The sequence below is a fragment of the Loxodonta africana genome, chromosome 12 (genome assembly GCF_030014295.1).
Source record: "Loxodonta africana isolate mLoxAfr1 chromosome 12, mLoxAfr1.hap2, whole genome shotgun sequence".
NCBI classification, from domain to species: Eukaryota; Metazoa; Chordata; class Mammalia; order Proboscidea; family Elephantidae; genus Loxodonta; species Loxodonta africana.
The window spans coordinates 78,692,026-78,711,482 of record NC_087353.1 but is presented as its reverse complement, the minus strand read 5'-3'; the positions used below and the strand labels follow the sequence as shown (position 1 = coordinate 78,711,482).

General features: G+C 43.5%; 1 protein-coding gene across 4 annotated transcripts in view; it reads right to left on the bottom strand.

The window, feature by feature from the left end:
* The window catches only part of METTL9 (methyltransferase 9, His-X-His N1(pi)-histidine), a 52,310-nt gene extending 35,698 nt beyond the window's left edge, over positions 1–16,612 (bottom strand). The window contains exon 1 of one of the 4 annotated variants that reach the window (XM_023558831.2): positions 16,553–16,612. In XM_023558831.2, the coding sequence (XP_023414599.1) occupies positions 16,553–16,597 (45 nt within the window). In that variant the 5' untranslated portion in view covers positions 16,598–16,612. Of the gene's footprint in view, positions 1–14,249; positions 14,509–16,552 lie in introns of those variants that run through there. The other 3 variants (XM_064295692.1, XM_064295691.1, XM_064295690.1) reach the window with 3 other exon arrangements.
* Between the last annotated feature and the right edge of the window lie 2,845 nt (positions 16,613–19,457).

Sequence of the window (19,457 nt, the reverse complement as noted above, 5' to 3'; positions counted from 1 at the left end):
GCTCCATTTTACTCACAGGAAAACTCTGGCTTACTGAGATTAAAATAATTAGTTAAAGGTCACATCATGAATAATTTTAAAAATGGAATTTGTATGCCAGGTGTTTTGCTTTCAGAGCTTTATTTTTTTAATATTTAAAGTAATTTTTTAAATATGTTGTTGTTGTTATAGAAAATACAGCAATTCAAGTTCCTCCATGTGCAATTCAGTGACATTGATTACATTCTTTCAGTTGTGCAACCATTACTCGCCCTCCTTGGCTGAAATGTCCCCCCCCCCCCCGCCCCATTAACATGTCCTGTCTAACCTTTCGAGCTGCTGTTGTCAATGTGATGCCATTAGATGGATCTTAAAAGATCACAATGCCCAAGCAGACATTCTTTACAAGTTAAGCCAAACTACTGTTTGGTTTTAAGAAGACTTCAGGGGATATTTCTGGTTTAAGGTTTAAAGGTTATCTTGAGGCAACAGTTTTGAGGAGTTCATTCAGCCTCCACGGCTCCAGAAAGTGTGCAGTCCATGAGAATCTGAAATTCTGTTCTGCATTTTCTCCCTTCTCATTAGGATTCTTCTATAATATCTTTGATCAAAATGGTCAGTAATAGTAGCCAGGCACCATCCAGTTCTTCTGATCTCATCATGGCAAAGGAGGCAGTGGCTCAAACAGGCAATTAGCCACACATCTCATTTCATCCTCCTATTCCTGACTCTCCTTCCTCTGTTGCTCCAGGTGAACAGTGACCAATTGTTGTGCCTTGGGAAAAAATGTAATTTTTTAAATGTAAATCTGATCATTCACTATCCTCCTTCAGAAGAGTCTTAGGATAATATAAAAAATGCTCAGCATGATTTAAGAGGTTTGCCCATTCTGCACCTGCAGCCTCACTTCAATATACTCCTTACCCCACAACACCTCGTCACTCACTCTGTCACAGTGCTCTACCTTTCTTTCATTTTCTGGAAGGCTCCTTCCCTAAGCCTGTCTCACATGGTGCTTGCTCTGGCCCCTATATTCCCCATCTCCCCAGCTCACTCCCTGTTCACCTGGTTCATTTGACCCAAGCCTACATATTTCCTCTGTTAAATTGTCCTTGAACTTCCAGACCAGGCTAGGCCCCCTGTATAATACCCTCTCATACACCCCATAGAGTCTTTGGGTAGCATAAACAGTTAAACACTCAGCTACTAACAAAAGGTTGGCAGTTCAAATCCACCCAGAGGTGCCTCAGAAGAGAGCCCTGGCAATGTGCTTACAAAAGGTCATGAAAACCCTATGGAGTATGGTTCTGTTCTGCTACACATGGGATTGCCATGGGTTGGAATCAACTCAACAGCAGTTGGCGCTGGTGTACGCTCCATATACAGGTCTCCTTGATAATATTTATAACCGTTGAATAAAATAAGTGCACATATTGCATTCTCAGTGTCTATCTTCCCAGCGAGGCTGAAAGCTTCATAAAGGTAGGGGCTCCAATGACCAACTTATTTACCCTATGTCCACCAGCACCCAGTCCTGAGCCTCACAAAGTAGACCCTCAACAAATGTTCACCGAGTGAATCATTGTCAAGAATCACAGGAGGTCTAAACAGACAGAATCTGGCGTTTCTAGCAAAATCCTGGCAGGAAGATAAGACTAACCACAGAGACAGCTGTCACTGGGTTTCTGTCAATTTCTAAAACTCCAAGCTTTTGCAAGGCCTTGCTTAAACCCAATTCTGCAAACAGTGGTTAAAGCTACCCACCTGCCACAAAATTGTGTCACCACAAGCAAGCAAGCAATGAAGGGAGACATTTACTGAGTACCTACTTTGTGCCAGGCCAAGTTACATTTGATATTTCATTTACCATTTTGTGGCTTCTGAACAAACGGGTAGCCTGGGGTTCCTGGGCAGCTCCAGCTGGCTCAAGCCCCTGTTCCAGTTACATGTTGTCTTAACTTTTTTCCAAGAAGCTTCTTTTCACTTAACTCTATCTAGTGTATCTCTTTGAGAAATACTATGATTCCTTTTTAGAAAAGAAAGCAGGGCTATTCTGTCCAACTAACTACACTGGATCTGTTTAGAAAAAAATAATCTGCTCCAGAGAGTAACTAAGTTACTATAGGCCAGGGCTTCTCAGCAGTGGCACTAATGACATTTGGAACCAGATAATCCTTTGAGTCCCCACTTGGGGCTGTCCTGTGCATCACCGGATGTTTAGTAGCATGCCTGGACTTTACTCACCAGATGCCAACAGCACTCCCTCCCCAAGTTGTGACAATCAAAAATGTCTCAAGACATTGCCAAATATCTGTGAGCAAAATTGCCCCTGCTTGAGATCCACCGCCTGGGCTTGCCCTGAAAATTTCAGTCCTCTGACGCTCCACTATGTTTCCTAACTATCCCGATTTGACAGTGGCATGCTAAGGGCTTGTCTCTGGGTAGTGCAAATGGTTAATCTGCTCGGCTGCTAGCCAGAAAGGCTGGAGGTTCAAGTTCACCCAGAGGTGCCTTGGAAGAAAGGCCTGGCAACCTATGTCCGAAAAATCAGCCACTGAAAACCCTACGGAGCACAATTCTACTCTGACACACGTGGAGTCATCATGAGTGGGAAGAGACTTCACGGCAACCGTTTGGTTGTTTTTGTCGGTTTTTGTTTTTTACTGCTGCTAAGGATTTGACACAGTGGTTAAGAGCTCGCCTGCTGCCAAAAGGTTGGCAATTCACCAGCCACTCCTTGGAAACCCTATGGGGCAGTTCTACTCTTTTCTATAGGGTCACTATGAGTTGGAATCAGGTAAGGACTTTAGAAGAAGGAACTCTGGTGGTGCAATGGTTAAAGCACTCAGCTGCTAATCAAAAGGTCAGCAGTTTGAACCCACCAGCAACTCCAAGAGAGAAAAGACCTAGTGATCTTCTCCCATAAAGATTCTAGCCTAGGAAACCCTATGGGGCCATTCTACTCTGTCCTGTAGGGTTGAAAGGAGTCAGAATTGACTTGACAGCATACAACAACAACAGGGACTTCCAATGTCAAAATTAAAAGATGAACTCACTGAGGGGGAAAACATTCCAGAGGGGGGAAAAATCTGAAACCAAGAGAAAGAAATAGTAATGGGATTATGATTTTGGCCAGGACATTCAGCTCCTTAAATGAACTGCCACTCCACCCTGAAGGGGATACTGACTAAAAGAAAATCAATGCCCAAAGCCCTGCAGCCATTTGGCAATCCTGGAGTCACCTCTCCAGGCAGTCCGGCTTACAGGAAAAGCAGTAATGAACTCACAGTACTAGGTGGCCCGTCTATCTGCTCACGTGCATTTCCGAGCAGGTGAGTTCTTAGGGCATGTGCTCTGCAAAGACTACAGAGACAAGGTTCACAGACAAGAAAAAGTATTAAAAACCTACTGCCGTCAAGTCGATTCTGACTCATAGCGACCCTACAGGCCAAAGTAGAACTGCCCTGTGGGATTTCCAAGGAGCAGCTGTTGGATACGAACTGCTGACCTTTTGGCTAGCAGCCGAACATTTAACCACTGCATCACAAGGCCCCAGTAATGCTCATTAAATTGTCACACTGGAAATACTATGTTCCGGCTCTACTCTAGGTCTGCACTCCTCATCTGGAGACCACGGTTTCTAGAAAAGGGTCTTATTAGCATGTCCCTTTAAAATTTATTAGAATTTTATTCAATCTAGAAAACTATAGAAATTTTTAAAAGAACAAACTTTCATCAAACCAGAGTACCAAATGGTCAACAATTCCTTAAAGACAAAAATGAGAATGTAAGGGGGCAGGGAAACTAGATTAATGGAAACAGAACCACTAGAATGGAAACACTGAGAATGTTCACACATTGGGAAGAATGTAATCAATGTCACTGAACAATTTATGTGAAAATTTTGAGAGCTATGTAAACTTTCAAAAACACAATAAAATACTTTTTAAAAAAAAGTTATTACATTCAGTCATCACCATAGGATATAATAATTAAATATAACCTTTAAAATTAAACAGCAATGTTCTCCCTACCTATAACAAGACTGCAAAGATACTAATAATTAAGAAAATAATAAACAGTCAAATCAGGGAGACAGTAGGAGTTCTGAATGTATACCTGACAGTACTGTTTAATCAAAATAATAAAATATTAGGTTATTATTGTCTTAAAGATGTCTTCATCAACCCCATGAACATCTCTTAAATCTTTAGATAGCCTTGACTGATGAATCCCTTCTTCCGAGTAGAAATGTGATTTTCCTACAAAATCACATTTGTTCATCAGATTGAGGGCTATAATTAAAAGTTTCTCAGAAATTATCTTTTTAAGTTCTTCTGCTAGTTAAACATGCCCTATACAATATAATGGCCTTTTCTTCCAAAATACGATGGATTTCTGTACACTGGTAGAATTGTTGCTGTTGTTGTTGTTAGCTGCCATCAAGTCATCCTCTGACACATGGTGACTCCCACACACAATGGAACAGAACACTGCCCGTTTCTGTACCATCCCCATGATGGGTCGTGGATCAGACCATTGTGATCCATAGGGTTTTAACCAGCTGATTTTCATAAGTAGATCCCCAGGCCTTTGTTTCTAGTCCGCCTTAGTCTGGAAGTTCCACAACACGCAAGCCTCCACTGACAGATGGTGGCTGTGGAGGAGATACACTGGCTGGGAATCTAACCAGGTTTCCCAAATGGAAGGTAAGAATTCTGCCACTGGAGCATCAGAACTTCCTCTGGTAGAATTATAAGGTTATTATTAAAAAAAAAAAAAAAAAAACTTACTGATTTTAGGTAAAAATTTTTTCAACTTTAAGCTTGACAAAAAACATGCACAAAACTACAGATGAATGACAGACTTTAGGTAGCTGTCCCATCCTTGTCTAAACTAGTGTTTTGCACAGGGTCACATAACTGCACCATCTATGTGCGAGCCCACCGGAGCAGGGGCAGTTTTCTGTTTTCACAGTCAGACAACAGCAGGTTTCCTAGGAGGGGCAGCATGATGTTGTGGAGAAAGCCTAGCCTTGAAACCACAGCTCGGTTTAAAACCCAACTCTGCCATCCATTAACTCTGTGCTCTTGAGTAAATTTCTTCATCTTTTAGCCTCAATCTTTTGTCTGTAAAATGGGATGGTACCACCTAACTCCAGGCGGCCTGGTGGCGCAACGTTAAGCACCTGGCTGCTAACCGCAAGGTCAGTGATTTGAACCCACCAGTGGCTCCACAGGAGAAAAGACTGGCAATCTGCTCCGTAAAGATTACAGCTAGGAAACCCTAGGGGGAAGTTCTACTCTGTCACACAGGGTAGCTATGAGTCAGAATTGACTCAGCAAACAACCAACACCACCTACCTCAGAGAATCGTTATAAGGTTTAAAGGGGATAATATACATAAAGTGCCTGACACACAATAGAAACTCAGTTAATTGTTCATTTTTTTTCCCTTCCTGTCCAAGGTCCACAACGGCCAGTCTGAGCAGAACTACAGGTCAGGGGAATGCCTAGGAACAGCAACGTACCAGGCAACCTTTCATTCTGTCATACGTAAGGTCACCATGAGTTGGAGCCAACTGAACGCCGGCTAACAACAAGTGCCTGAGCACCCAGCTATTCTCAAAGGAGATGAGTAACCAAAGTCCCGAGGCAGTTAGCGCCACGGAAAAAAGTCAGAGAGGCTCCACTGCTGGCAGTACCTGACTACAGAACCTTTTTTTACTATAGTACAGGGGGTGGGTCGGACCCACCAACGCTGACCTTGACAGCTCAGGATTCAAAAATCACATTCTAAGATTCTCCAGTGCAATCAAGTTAATCCCCCTCTGGCATCTAAGCACAGCACGCCCACCGATGTCGAGTCCGTTTGCAACCCCGTGTGTGTCAGAGTAGAACAGTGCTCCACAGGGTTTTCAATGGCTGATTTTTCAGAAATAGACCACCAGGCCTTTCTTCTGAGACACCTCTGTGTGGACTTGAACTGCCAAACTTTTGGTTAGTAGCCGAGCGTGTTTACCGTTTGCACCACCCAGGGACTCCCCAAGCACTGCACAAGAGCAAAAATTCAAACCATTCACCATTTTTCTACAAATGATACATACCCAACCCAACAGTCAACCTCTTTATGTGAGATCTCAACGTATAGATTGCCAAGGCACCCTCTCGTTTATATGAGGAAATGATTTATACAGACGAGTTGCTTCAGCTTTGATGTAATTAATAAATAAATATCCACTGGCAATCCTCATTTCAAAATACGTAAAACGCTATGGGTATTTTATGATCCCAAAATTTTAACAAATCCTCGGAGGGCCTAAACAATAGAGCCTTTTACTGTAAGTTACCAGAGTCTCCTAGGGCATTTTCAAAGGCGAGTATAAAGGCCCCAGGTATATCCAGCAGGAGAGAGATCCTAGTGTTCTGTAAAACGGAGGCAAACACTTGTTCAGGGCTTCGACACAGGTTATAAGGAAGGAAAGTAGCCCGTTCCAAAGTCTCTTTGGTATTCGGCTGCAAAGGCCTCCAGGCTCCCAAAGGCAGTTCAGAGGAGCACTCGAATCCATCAGTGTCCTCTGGCTAGCTGGCTGACCGCCCTGGAGCATTATTAACTCAGGCCTAACTTCAGCCGCCCCCACAAAGCATAACCTTTGGCCTCTGGCAGAAATGTCCAAGTATTTTTTTCATTTTGGGAGGGAAAAAAACCCAAAACCTTTCAGTTCTATCTTGAGGCCATCATCACTTGTGACACAGCACAGTTCTGAGCTTATATAAGAAGGTGAGAAACCAAAATAAGTCACTGATGTACATGTACTTATAATTTTACGTTACACCTTCATAATTTAGGGTATTATTGAATGCTGCAGCCCTGGTGGAGCAGTGGTTAAGAGCTCGGCTACTAACCAAAAGATCGGCAGTTGGAACCCACCAGCCACTCCTTGGAACCCCTATGGGGCAGTTCTACTCTGTCCTACAGGGTCGCTGAGTCAGAATCAACTCTGACAGCAACGGGTTTGGTTTCGGATTGGTAATGAATGCTAGTTGTGCTTAGAATAAACTTTGCAGCACGTCACCTGGAGAAATGGTCATGGTTAGGTTCCAGCAAGTTCTATAACTTTTTTTTTTCCTTCACTCTATCAATTGAGAAGCTGCTCATTCAATGGCTGTTATTACCAAGAACCTAGTCAGCTGGGCCTAAGAACCCCTGGGAATTTCAAAAGCTCCATAATAGCTGCATTAACTTCAACCACACGGGCAATGAATGCATCAGAAAGACCTCATTCAAAGGTTTTTGTTGTTTCTTTTTAAGTTCACAGCTGTTTTTCATGTTGAAAAGTGACATCTCCTAGTTTCTCACTGCCTTGCTCTAGTTCTCCCCAATGAGCCTATGTGGCTGATTAAAGAAGCTGAGAATTTCCTCTTGGAAAACTTCTAAGACAGGTTTGGCAAACTTTTTCTGTAAAGGGCCAGACAGTAAATACTTCAGGGTTACAGCCGTACAGTCTCCATTCCAACTACTCAGCTTTGCCACCGCTGCACCAAAGAAGCCACAGGTGACACATAAATGAATGTCCATGACTGCATTCCAATAAAACTGTGCTTGTGGACTCAGAAATCTGAATTTCATATATGACATTTGCAAATGTTACAAAACACTGTTTTGGTTTTTGGTTTTACAACCATTTAAAATGTAAAACCATTCTTAGTCCACTGGCTGTACAAAAAGCCAGCAAGCTAAATTTGCCCTGCAGGCCATATCCCTGCTCCAAGAGAAGCCCCCTGCTTCTCGACTGCCCAAAGTGAGAGATAATTTATTAAAATGGTGCTGTTACTGTGGTTTTAGAGCTGCTACTGCCCAAAGGAAAAGGAGCCCTGGTGGGGTAGTGGTTAATCGCTCTGCTGCTAAGTGAAAGATCGGCAGTTCGAACCCACCAGCTGCTCCATGGAAGATGTGGCAGTCTGCTTCTGTAAAAGATTTACAGCCGTGGAAACCCTATAGGGTCGCTATGAGTTAGAATTGACTGGACAGCAACGGGTTTAGTTTATTCCAAAGGGGTCTTGCATCTCCAGGCTGTACTAACTAAATAGCAATTTTTAATGAATAAACGTTGCCCAAAATTTCTCTTTTAACAGAACCCTCCACCATAATTCCCTAATAAAATAACCAGAAGGAAAACTTGGACTACGTATGGTTCGATCGAATCCATAATCCAACTTTCATGCAACTCCAAAAGAACCAGATGTGGCTGGCTAAGGAATCCACATACCCAAATGAACACCAGAAAACCTTCTATAAAACTATTAATTTGAAGAGGAAAAAAAATGGTGGGGTAAAGTTACTTCACAAGTAACAAAGTTATAATGCAAACCAGAGTCCTCGACCATAAAGCAAGTAACAAATCCCGCTGAGGACAGTCTCCTACTTTATCTAACTGTGGTTTCCATGCGTAGTTTTCTTTTGTTCATTTTAATCTTTATTCATGGACAACTAATTTTCATAACATGAATGTACTCATCTCAAAATAATGTTTGGATTCACTATTCTAAGTAAAAGAGGCAATTCTCCCTAAAAATTCAGAAAGCACCATATTAATCTTCACAATGGAGACATTTGTCAAATTGTTAATGCAACCAGCTAAAACATGTGCACACACACACAAGCACCTCAGAAGCAGAACAGTATCCAAAGCCAGTGTTCGTTTTCCACAGAACCCTGACAGACAACGTTAAAAAGCTACACAATGAGAAAGTATCCTCAGGAAGGATTCTGAGGCTACAGCCGTAATTCTTCATACCTGCCAAATTGCTTAAACAGTTTTTCAAATTTTAAAATAAATCCAGTCCTTTTATGAGCACTGAAAGTATTTACCATTAGAGGTAATTACAGTAAGCGCTATAACAAACACCTACAACTAAGAGACGTAACCATAATTCCAAGACAAGCTGTTTTTTGTTTTCCCTATCCAAGACCTTATTTCTATTAAGTGTTTATTAAACATAACATTTCTAATTCATCATTCTACACCATTACACGTATCCCATACGGATATGTATCATTTTGATGGCACGGTTATCAATACAGTAACTTTACTATTCCTGATAAGAATAAACTACAGTACCCAAACAGTTCACAAGAAAACTTCTAGAGCTAAATAGACGAATTTAGCAAAGTTGCAGGGTACGAGGTCAACAAACAAAAATCAGCTGGATTTCTGTTCAATAGTAATGAGAAACCTAAAAGAGAAATTAGGGAAACAATTCCATCTACAGTAGCAACTAAGAGAATAAAATACCTAGGGATGAATCTAACCAGGGATGTGAAGGACTTATACAATGAAAGCTATAAAACACTGCTAAAAGAGATTTAAAAAAAAAAAAAAACTTGGAACAAATGGAAAGATGTTCCATGTTCATGGACTGGAAGACTTAATATTGTTAAAATATCAATACTACCCAAAGCAATCTATACATTCAAAGAAATTCTGATCAAAATCCCAACAGCCTTCTTTACAGAAATAGAAAAACTAATTCTCAACTTTATATGGAATAGCAAGAAGCTAAAACAATATTGAAAGAAAAGAATAAAGTAGAACTCACACTTCTTGATTTTAAAACATACTATACAGCCACAGGAAACCCTGGTGGCGTAGTGGTTAAGAGCCAAAAAGGTCGGCAGTTTGAATTCACCAGGCACTCCTTGGAAACTCTATGGGGCAGTTCTACTCTGTCCTATAGGGTCGCTATAAGTCGGAATCGACTCAATGGCAGTGGGTTTTATACAGCTGCAGTAATCAAAACAGCCTAGTACTGGTATAACAGTAGACACATAGACCAAAGGAACAGAATTGAAAATACAGAAATAAACCCACACATCTATGGTCAAAGGATTTTTGACAAGGGTACTAAGTCCATTCAATACGGAAAAAAGTCTCTTTAATAAATAAATGATGTTGGGAAAATTGGATTTCCACATGCAGAAAAATGAAACAGGATCCATGCCTCATACCATACACAAAAACAAATTCAAAATGGATAAAGGGCCCAAATGTGCAAACTAAAACCATAAAATTCTTTAAAAGAAAAAGTAGGAGCAACGCTGTCAGGCCTAGCTTTTAACACTGGATTACCTAATATAAAGACAAAAGCACAAACAGCAAAAGACAAAATAAATAAATGGGATCCTGTAAAAATTAAAAACTTTTGTTCATCAAAAGACTTTACAAAAAAAGTGAAAAGACAAGCTACCAACTGGAAGAATATCTTCAGAAACCAAGAATCTAATAACCAATATATACATATAACTTCAACAACTTAACAAAAACACAAATAACCCAATCATAAAATGGGCAAAGGATTTGAATAGACATTTCACCAAAGAGGACATTCAAATGGCCACCAAGCACATGAAAAGATGCTCAGCATCATTAGCCATCAGAGAAACACAAATCAAACCACAATGGGATACTGTTTCACTCCCACTAGATGGGTAAGGAGCCCCAGTGGCATAGTGGTTAAGAGCTCAGCTGCTAAACAAAAGGTCAGCAGTTCAAATCCACCAGCCACTCTTTGGAAACCCTTTGGGGCAGTTCTACCTTGTCTATAGGGTTGCTGTGCTTCAGAACCAACTCGACATCACCTAACAACAGGATGGGTAAAATTAAAAAATAATAACAGAAAATAAATGCTGGTGAGATTATGGGAAAATTGGAACCCTTATCCATTGCTGGTGTGAATATAAAATGGTACAGGTATTGTGTAAGACAGTGCGGCAATTCCTCAAAAAACTGAAAACAACTACCCCATGACCCAGCAATTCCACTTCTAGGTATACACTCGAAAGACTTGAAAGCAAGACTCAAAAAGAGACTTGTGCACCAATGTTCACTGCAGCACTATTCACAATAGCTGAAAAAGATGCAAATAATCAAATATCCATAGACAGATGAAAGGATAACCAAAATGTGGTACATACATACAAGGGAATACTACTCAGCCAGTAGGAGAAATGCAATCTTGATATATGCTACAGTATGGATGGAGCTTAAAGACATTATGCTGAGTGAAATAAGCCAATCACTAAAGAACAAATACTGTATGAGCTCACTTATATAAAAAGACAAGAAAAGGCAAATGAATGGAGACCAAAATTTATCATTAGTGGTTATAGGGGGGAGCAACTAACAGTGAGGGAAAAATGGCATTAAGGGTAGAGTTGCACGGCTTATTATCATAATTGCTGTAAGTTATACACCTGTTAAAAGTTGAATTGGCAAAAGTTGTGTGATATATTTACAACAACGACGACAACAAAAAGAGTAGCTGCTGAGGCTGTTTAGGTACAGCGAAATGGGATTTGGTTCCTTTGTCTGGAGGTTTAGGGTCATGGTTTCATGGGATACCCCAGTTAACTGGCCTAATAATCTGTTTACTGCTTCTCTTCTACCTCCTTGTTTGTTAAGTAGTGCCTGGGGTCTTAAGAGCTTACAAGTGGCCAAACAAGGCACAACAACTTAACTCCATTCACCTGGAGCAACAGAGGAACAAGAGTGAGAAGCAGGAAGAGGGTGTGGAATGTTTGGCTAATTACCTCCATGAATAACTGCTTCCCTTCCCATGAGACCAGAACTGGATGGTGCCTGGCTACCAATATTGAACATTTTGATCAGACTGCATAGAAGAATCCTGATCAAAAGGGGGAAAATGTAAAACGAAGTTTCAAATTCCCATGGACTCTAGACTTTCTAGAGCCAGAGGGTGGATGAGCCCCTGAACCTATTGCCCTGAGATAATCTTTAAACCTTAAACCAAAAATATTCCCTGAAGTCATCTTAAAACTGAACAACAGTTTGGCTTAACTAGTAAAAAAGGTCTGCCTTGAGCATTATGCTCTTTTAAGAACTATCCACAGGGGAACAAACTGACAACAGCAACTCCAAAGATTAGACAGAAACATTAGGGGGCATTAAGTTTATGTTAATGAGGCAGAAACAACTCAGAAAAGGAGGTGAGAATGGTTGCATAATTCATAGAATGTAATCAACATCACTAAATTATACATGTAGAAACTGCTGAACTAGTGTGTTTTGCTGTGTATATTCTCAACAACAAAATAAAATTTAGGAAAAAAAAGTAATAAATCCAAATCAATCAACGTGGCTTTACAATTTAAGATTGCCTACGAACTTCATGTACACACCTAATGATATCATAGGAGTTGATCGCCTAACAAATTGTGATAGCTGGGGGTTTACCAAAAATCTTATAGACATTTAGGATATCCTTTAAAACCGAAAAAGCACTACTACAAATATTTGCTTAATCAAAACTGTATGTTACTTTTCCGAATGAGCTGCTTTACTTCCTTCCTAGAATTCTTTATTTTCATTAAAACATATGAAATCACTGAGGGCTGTCGGGACCATCGTCTCGGGGAATGTCTAGCTCAATTGGCATAACATAGTTTATAAAGAAAATGTTCTACATCCTACTTTGGTGAGTAGTGCCTGGAGTCTTAAAAGCCTATGAGCAGCCATCTAAGATACTCCAATGATCTCACCCATTCGGGAGCAACAGAGAGTGAAGAAAACTAAAGACACAAGGGAAAGATTAGTCCCAAGGATTTATGGACCACAACTACCACAGCCTCCACTAGACTGAGTCCAGTACGACTAGATCGTGCCCAACTACCACCATCGACTGCTCTGACAGATCACAATAGAGGGTCCCAGGCAGAGCTGGAGAGAAATGTAGAACAAAATTCCAACTCACAAAAAAAGACCTGAGTTACTGGCCTGACAGAGACTGGAGAAACCCTGAGACTATGGACCCCAGACACCGTTTCAGCTCAGTAATGAAATCACTCCTGAGGTTCACCCTTCAGCCAAAGATTAGACAAGCCCATAAAACAAAACGAGACTACAGGGGCACGCCAGCCCAGGGGCAAGGACTAGAGGGCAGGAGAGGACAGGAAAGCTGCTAATAGGGTATCCAATCAAGGTCGAGAAGGAAGAGTGTTGACATGTCATGCAGTTAGTAATCAATGTCATAAAACAATATGGGTACTGTTTAACGAGAAGCTAGTTTGTTCTGTAAACCTTCATCTAAAGCATAATAATAAATAAATAAATAATAAACAAATGTTATCTTAAAAAAAAAAAAACACGTAAAATCAACCTGGCGTAAACTCTCTGAATACCTCGAATAAGAAAAGTAACAAAGAAAAATAAGAAATCCATGAAAATGATCCCTGCACAAGGTTATATGGGGAGTTCTCAGAATAGGTAAAATGTACTATAAATGCAAGCTATTGTGAGTCAACTTTCTGGCCGCGACCAAAAGCCTCTTTTAAATGAATGTAATGCTAACCGCAAACTTACAGTATGATCAAACACAAAATATTTCACTCTTAATTCGACTGCTGACCTGCACATCCTTCTTTGAAATGGCACTAAACTGGAGCTAATAATAAGATGGTAACCGATCCTATCGCATCGCTCACGACCCACAACTATAACTCTTAAAAAGAATTCAGTCCTGCCAGGTGTTGTTTTAAAAGCCCTTCCTGTAACAGCTGACATCATTTTCCTCTTTATGCATCTTTCTGGTCAGATGCCTAAATCGAAGTTTAAAGGAGATCTCTCTTGGGTAGGAGGGGAAGGCTCAGTAGGATGGGCGTGAGGACCTTTCACACACGTAAGCGCTTAGGGAAAATGTCACCCGAATAAGCCCGGAGAGTTAAACGGCTCACGACGCACGTTTCAATTTCTCACAACCCTTTGTATGTTCAGAGATTCAACGAGACAAAAAGAGGGGCCGGCTTTTCGTTTTGTGCCCCTTAGGCTATGAGGGCTGTCCTCATCCCAGGCCTCGCTGTCAGGCGGGTGCCCCTCGCCATCCGCCGGCCCCGAAGTTCTCCGCGTCCTGCCGCCGGGAGCGGGCGCCGAGGGGCCTCTGCCAGCCCCGCCGGGGGCCCGGGAACAATGCAGGGCTCCGGGCGCCCACGCTCGGGCCCGCGGAGGGGGAAGGGGAAGCCGGCCTCCGCCCGCGCCGGGGAACAAAAGGCGCCGCAGGGCCGGGCCGGGCGCCCGGGGGTCGCGGGCCGGGGCCCGGGGGGAAGTCGCGGGGAAAAGTTTCCGGGCGCCGGCGGCGGGGCGAGGGCCCGCGGCGCTGTTGCCGCGCTGCGCCGCACAATGGCCGGGCCGAGCGCGGGAAGGCCGGGCCGCCGCTCCCCCGCCGGATGCCGACCCCGGCCGGGCCCGGCTCCCGTACCTGGTGGTTCTCCTTCCTGCCCGCGGCCGCCGCCGGCCCGCCTGGGCCGCTCGTCATGTTCACGTACAGGGAGCGGGGGAGCGGACTCCGCAGCGTCCACATCCTCCGCGCCAGCCACTCGGACGCCAGGCTCAGGCACAGCCAGCCCGCGAACAGTCTCATCGGGGGCCGCGGCCGCTCACTCCGATCACCGCCGGCGCCGGGGCGAGGAGGAGGAGGCGCCGCCGCCTCCGGCCACCACCGCCACCGCCCAGGCTCGAGCCATCGCGCTCAACTTGCCCATCCAGCCCCTCCAGGGCCGAGGCAGGGGGGCGGGGAGGAGCGGCCAGCGCACGGCCTTCCCACCGCCTCCTTCCTTTCCGCCGCGGAACGCCGCCGCCCACGGCGCCGGTTTCCACCCGGAGCACGTACGAGCTGCTGGGGCGCGCTCTCGCCGGGGCGCGCTCCCTCGGTCCAATCAGCAGGCCGGCTGGGAGGTGGCACAAAAGGAGCGCGCATTCGCCTGGCGCGCGCCCCCGCCGGCCGTCTCTAGCGCGGCCCCACGTAATGGCGGAGACCATGTAAATTTTTTAGGGGAGGGGAGCTCACTTCCGAAAGCGGTAACTGAAGCCTCCCCTCCTTCCAAGGTAGTGCTTGCAAGACCTCAGGTCTGTCTTCGCCTTAGCCTTTGCCAGTGGGCTCGTCATTCCACCCCCAGGAAGGACTTGCACTTTGTGGAGCAGATTGACTGGGGTGGGTCTCATCGCCTTCGTGCATCCAAAGATTCAGACCCAAGTCCTTCCCATGGACCAACGATGCCAGTTCTTAGCTGTTACGAGCACGACTACGAGCTGACAAGCCAGAACCCTATCCCAAGGGCCTCCACCTCGCTTCGCAGGAGCTGCAAAGCAGACAGGAATCTAGGGAAAGAGAATATCATCGCTACCACCACCACCTCGGTTCCCCCAAGTCTGGCCAGTTGCTGGCTACATGTTTCTAAGAGGCATCGAGGAAAGCTCTGCCTTTGTTGAAAGCTACTGCAGCTGGGGCACCCGCAGGTAATGTTTTGATGTATTGATGACTCTGCCCAAGGATGAAGACCCCAAATTAGTGTCTCTAGGTGCTCTTTCTTTGAACTCACAGACCAAAGTTGGAACCAACACTCTTAGGCGAAGTAAGCTCTGGGAGCAGTATTTACCCGGATGTTTCTTTGATCGTTTATAGCCCGAGGAGACCTAGCAACCTCTCAAAACTGAAGGGTTACACTGTGTCTAACGTTCTTTCTGCTGCTACTCAAGCTGCAACTAAGGAGTAACATGTTTCACGCGTCCTTTTAACTTTAATAACGCCTTCTTGGGTTGGTTTGTTTACAAAATGATTTTAACTTAACTGAACCAGAAATAATGTAAATACATTTTATTTTAGTTCAAAACAAAAGGAAGAAACCCCTCAGTTCATGCCATATTGCACTTCAGAGCTTTTCATTTCTGCAACGGTGGTGAGGTCATCCACTGATGAGAAACAAAATAGTACCTTATCCACAAATATTTCTATTAGCTTCTAAGAATCTCAGCTTGGCACATTTCACTAACATGGATATCTTGTTACCTAATGTGACATAGCCTCTAACAAAAAAAGGGTGGGGCAGAGAGGTACTTTGTCCTCTCCTTCCAGTTCTGTATACTCCCTGACTAAAAAAAAAAATACTCCCTGACTGCTTCCTGCCAAAACCCCAAAGAGCCTGCACCTTACTAAATCTGCTTCAAACCTCTAGTGGTCTTGGGCTCAAATCATCAAGAAGGAATTATAGTAACAAGTCCAAATAACTCAGTTTGTTTACTATGTCACCTCTGCCTCTTGTCTCTTGGTATCACTGCCAAAAGAAAGCCTTCACCTTTTCAAAGTGGGAGGGGTGGGGGGGTAGAAATAGTAGTAGTGCATAAAATGGCATATTTCATTTCTGAAGACAAAGGAGAAAAAAAAGGTATGCCCCCCCCCCCCAACCATAGAGTAAGCCTGCTGCACTGCTACTCAGAGACTGCAAAATGTATCAGATGAACAAGAAGCAACTAGATGCTGCTGCAGCCTGAAGGGCTTGAGGTCAGTTGACTCCCAGAAGCCCAGCATCTCAAACGAGCAGATTTTTGCCTTATACCTGAGCAGCCAACCTAGAACAATAGACCACCCACACATCTAAAACACTCTATAGTAATCACAAAATATTCAATGCATGTTATTTACACTTAACAAGCACAGGAAGAAACCAAAGCACAGTGTGATCGAATGATTTGCCTAAAGGTAGCAGAGCAAATTCAATAGCAGACCTTATCATAGAACTTGGTATCCCAGCTCTTGGTCCTCCGATCCATCTGAGAAGCCTCGCTGTCTCTCTCTCTTTTCAGAGAGCCTCCTGAATTACAAATGAGGAGGAAGGAAAACAGCAAGAGTAAATATACTAAGCAGAAGTTCAGATGGCCCTCAGAGACTGCCCCTTTCCTTCATCTACTAGAATGTCACCACTGTATATTAAAACCTCAGTTATCCATAATGGAGAGGGGAAGACGCACAAAGAACACAAAAATCCAGAGATGAACCAATATCCTTTCTAACTTGACTTGGAAATTCAGTCAGTGATATTCAAAAGATACATAGCTGACACCTTCTGTGCCAACCTCTTCTCACTGCCCTCCTGACCAGGAGCTCAGGTGTCTAGCTTGGTATCGAGTTGGTGGAAACCTTGGGTCACAGCCTTGTGCACAGGCCTGGAATTTTGACTGGATTACATTCCTACCTAGAATTCTAGAGAGGGGCTTTTTTTTTTTTTTCCTCTTAAGCTACAAGTCATGGCATTTTCATGTTCTCTTTTCAACTACAAAGTGTATAATCTTAAGACAACCCAAAGGGTGAGAGACTTGGATCTGTACAGGGTAGCAAACATGCTGGTCACTGTTGGTCTTGCCATCTCCCTGAGGGGATATTATCCTGAAAGAACTCATATCACATGTTCATGGGCTTAGATGTGTGTGTGTGTGTGTGTGTGTGCGTGTGTGTGTGGTGTTAATTGATCCAAACCGATTTATTACCAATTCTGTTCTGACACCAGCTAACACAGCCACCGTCCAAAGTTGAAGGGGCAAGGCTTCTGTGTCAGTGGGCCAGGAGAACTAAGCCACGTGGGGCGAAAGGGGTGGGGTCACCACTCAAGTGTACCAGGAGAATGGGGCCACCCTGAGCTGAGGGAGAGGCTGCCCTCCCAGTGGGTCTGGAAGGCAGGGCTGATGCACAGGCCCCATGGGCCTCCAACCAGAATCCATAGAGTGGAGCCTGTGTCCAGATATGTGATTACAGTTTTATTATAACAAAAAGGATAGAAATGAAGAGACACAGGGGGAGGTCTGGGAGGGTTCCCAACGTGGAACTTCGATGTCCCAAAAAAGAACACACTACCCTCCCCCAGGAAGCCCCAGATTTTTCTTTAATGCTTCTTAATAACGTTTTGTAAAGTGTCAGAGAAAAGTACAAGTTTTCCCCAATATATTCAATAGCTGTGCTTATTAAGCAATAAGCACCTCTAAAAAATAAAATTAGTGAAGTGTAGGGAGTTTTTAAGGAGCCCTGGTGGCACAATGGTTAAGCTTTCAGCTAAGTGAAAGGTTGGTGGTTCAAACCCACCCAGCTGCTCTGTGAGAGAGAGACCTGGCAATCTGCTTCCACAAAGATCACACCCCAGAAAGCCCTGTCGGGCAGTTCTGCTCTGTCACATGGGGTTGCTATGAGTTGGAATGGATGCAACAGCAGGGAACAACAATGGGATTTTTATTTTAATTTAGCTAAAGTAATTTCAATCATATGCAAGTCATATCACTGTGGCTCTGATAAATTCCAAGTCAAGATGAAATTATAAACAGTTAAAAAGTAATAGCATGAAGTAGGCAGAATTGAACCAGGAGCTACTCCATGGAAACCCTATGAGGCCTTTCTACTCTGTCCTACAGGGTTGCTAAGAGTCGACTCTAAGGCAACAGGTTTTTTTGTTTTGTTTTTAATATAGACCCCATTGCCGTCAAGTCGATTCCAACTCATAGCAACCATATAGGACAGAGTAGAACTGCCCCATAGAGTTTCCAAGGAGTGCCTGGTGGATTCAAACTGCCAACCTTTTGGTTAGCAACCATAGCACTTAACCACTACACCACCAGGGTTTCCTTTTAATATAGAAAACCAAACCCAGTGCCGTCTGGTCGATTCTTACTCATAGTAACCCTATAGGGCAGAGTAGAACTGCCCCATAGAGTTTCCAAGGGCGGATTCAAACTGCCAACCCTTGTGGTTAGCAGCCATAGCACTTAACCATTATGCCACCAGGGTTTCCTCTTAACATAGAGTAAGTACAAATAACACAGCTTACTCCCTTGGAGAGCTCCCAGTGCTATCATTAGCATAGTGGTTTATCCTGCGCTTTTAGGACCCCTGGTGGTATACTGGTTAAGTGCTTCAGCTGCTTACCAAAGGTTGGCAGTTCAAATCCACCAGGCACTCCTTAGAAACTCTGTGGGGCAGCTCTACCCTGTCCTATAGGGTCACTGTGAGTCCGAATCGACTCAACAGCAACAGGTTGAAACAGACCACCAGTTTGTTTTTGTTTGTTTTTATTGTGCTTTAGATGAAGCTTTACAGAGCAAATTAGTTTCTCATTAAATAAGTAATATACATATTGTTTCGTGACTTTGGTTGCCAACCCCACAACATGTCAACACTCTCCCCTTCTTGACCTTGGGTTCCCCATTACCAGCTTTCCTGTGCTCTCCTGCATTCTTGTCCTTGCTTCTGGGCTGGTGTGCCCCTTTAATCTCATTTTGTTTTATGGGCCTCTCTAATCTTTCAGACCACCTGGTTTTGAAGCCTGGCACTACACTTCTTAGTTATGCAACTTGAGGCAAATTACTTAATCTCTTCAGTTCTTAGTTTCCCCATCTATAAAATGGTGATATTAATAATGGTTACCGATCTCTTGAGGTTGTTGTGAGGATTAAATTATACATTCTTCATATAAAGGGTTTGATCTCTTGAGGTTGTTGTGAGGATTAAATTATACATTCTTCATATAAAGGGTTTAGTGCCTCAACACACAGTATACACTGGAATAAACTTGGATAAATCAACCTCTTCTGAGCCTGTTTCCTCATCTATAAAATGAGGGCCACAAGTCTGAGCTGCTTACTTCACAAT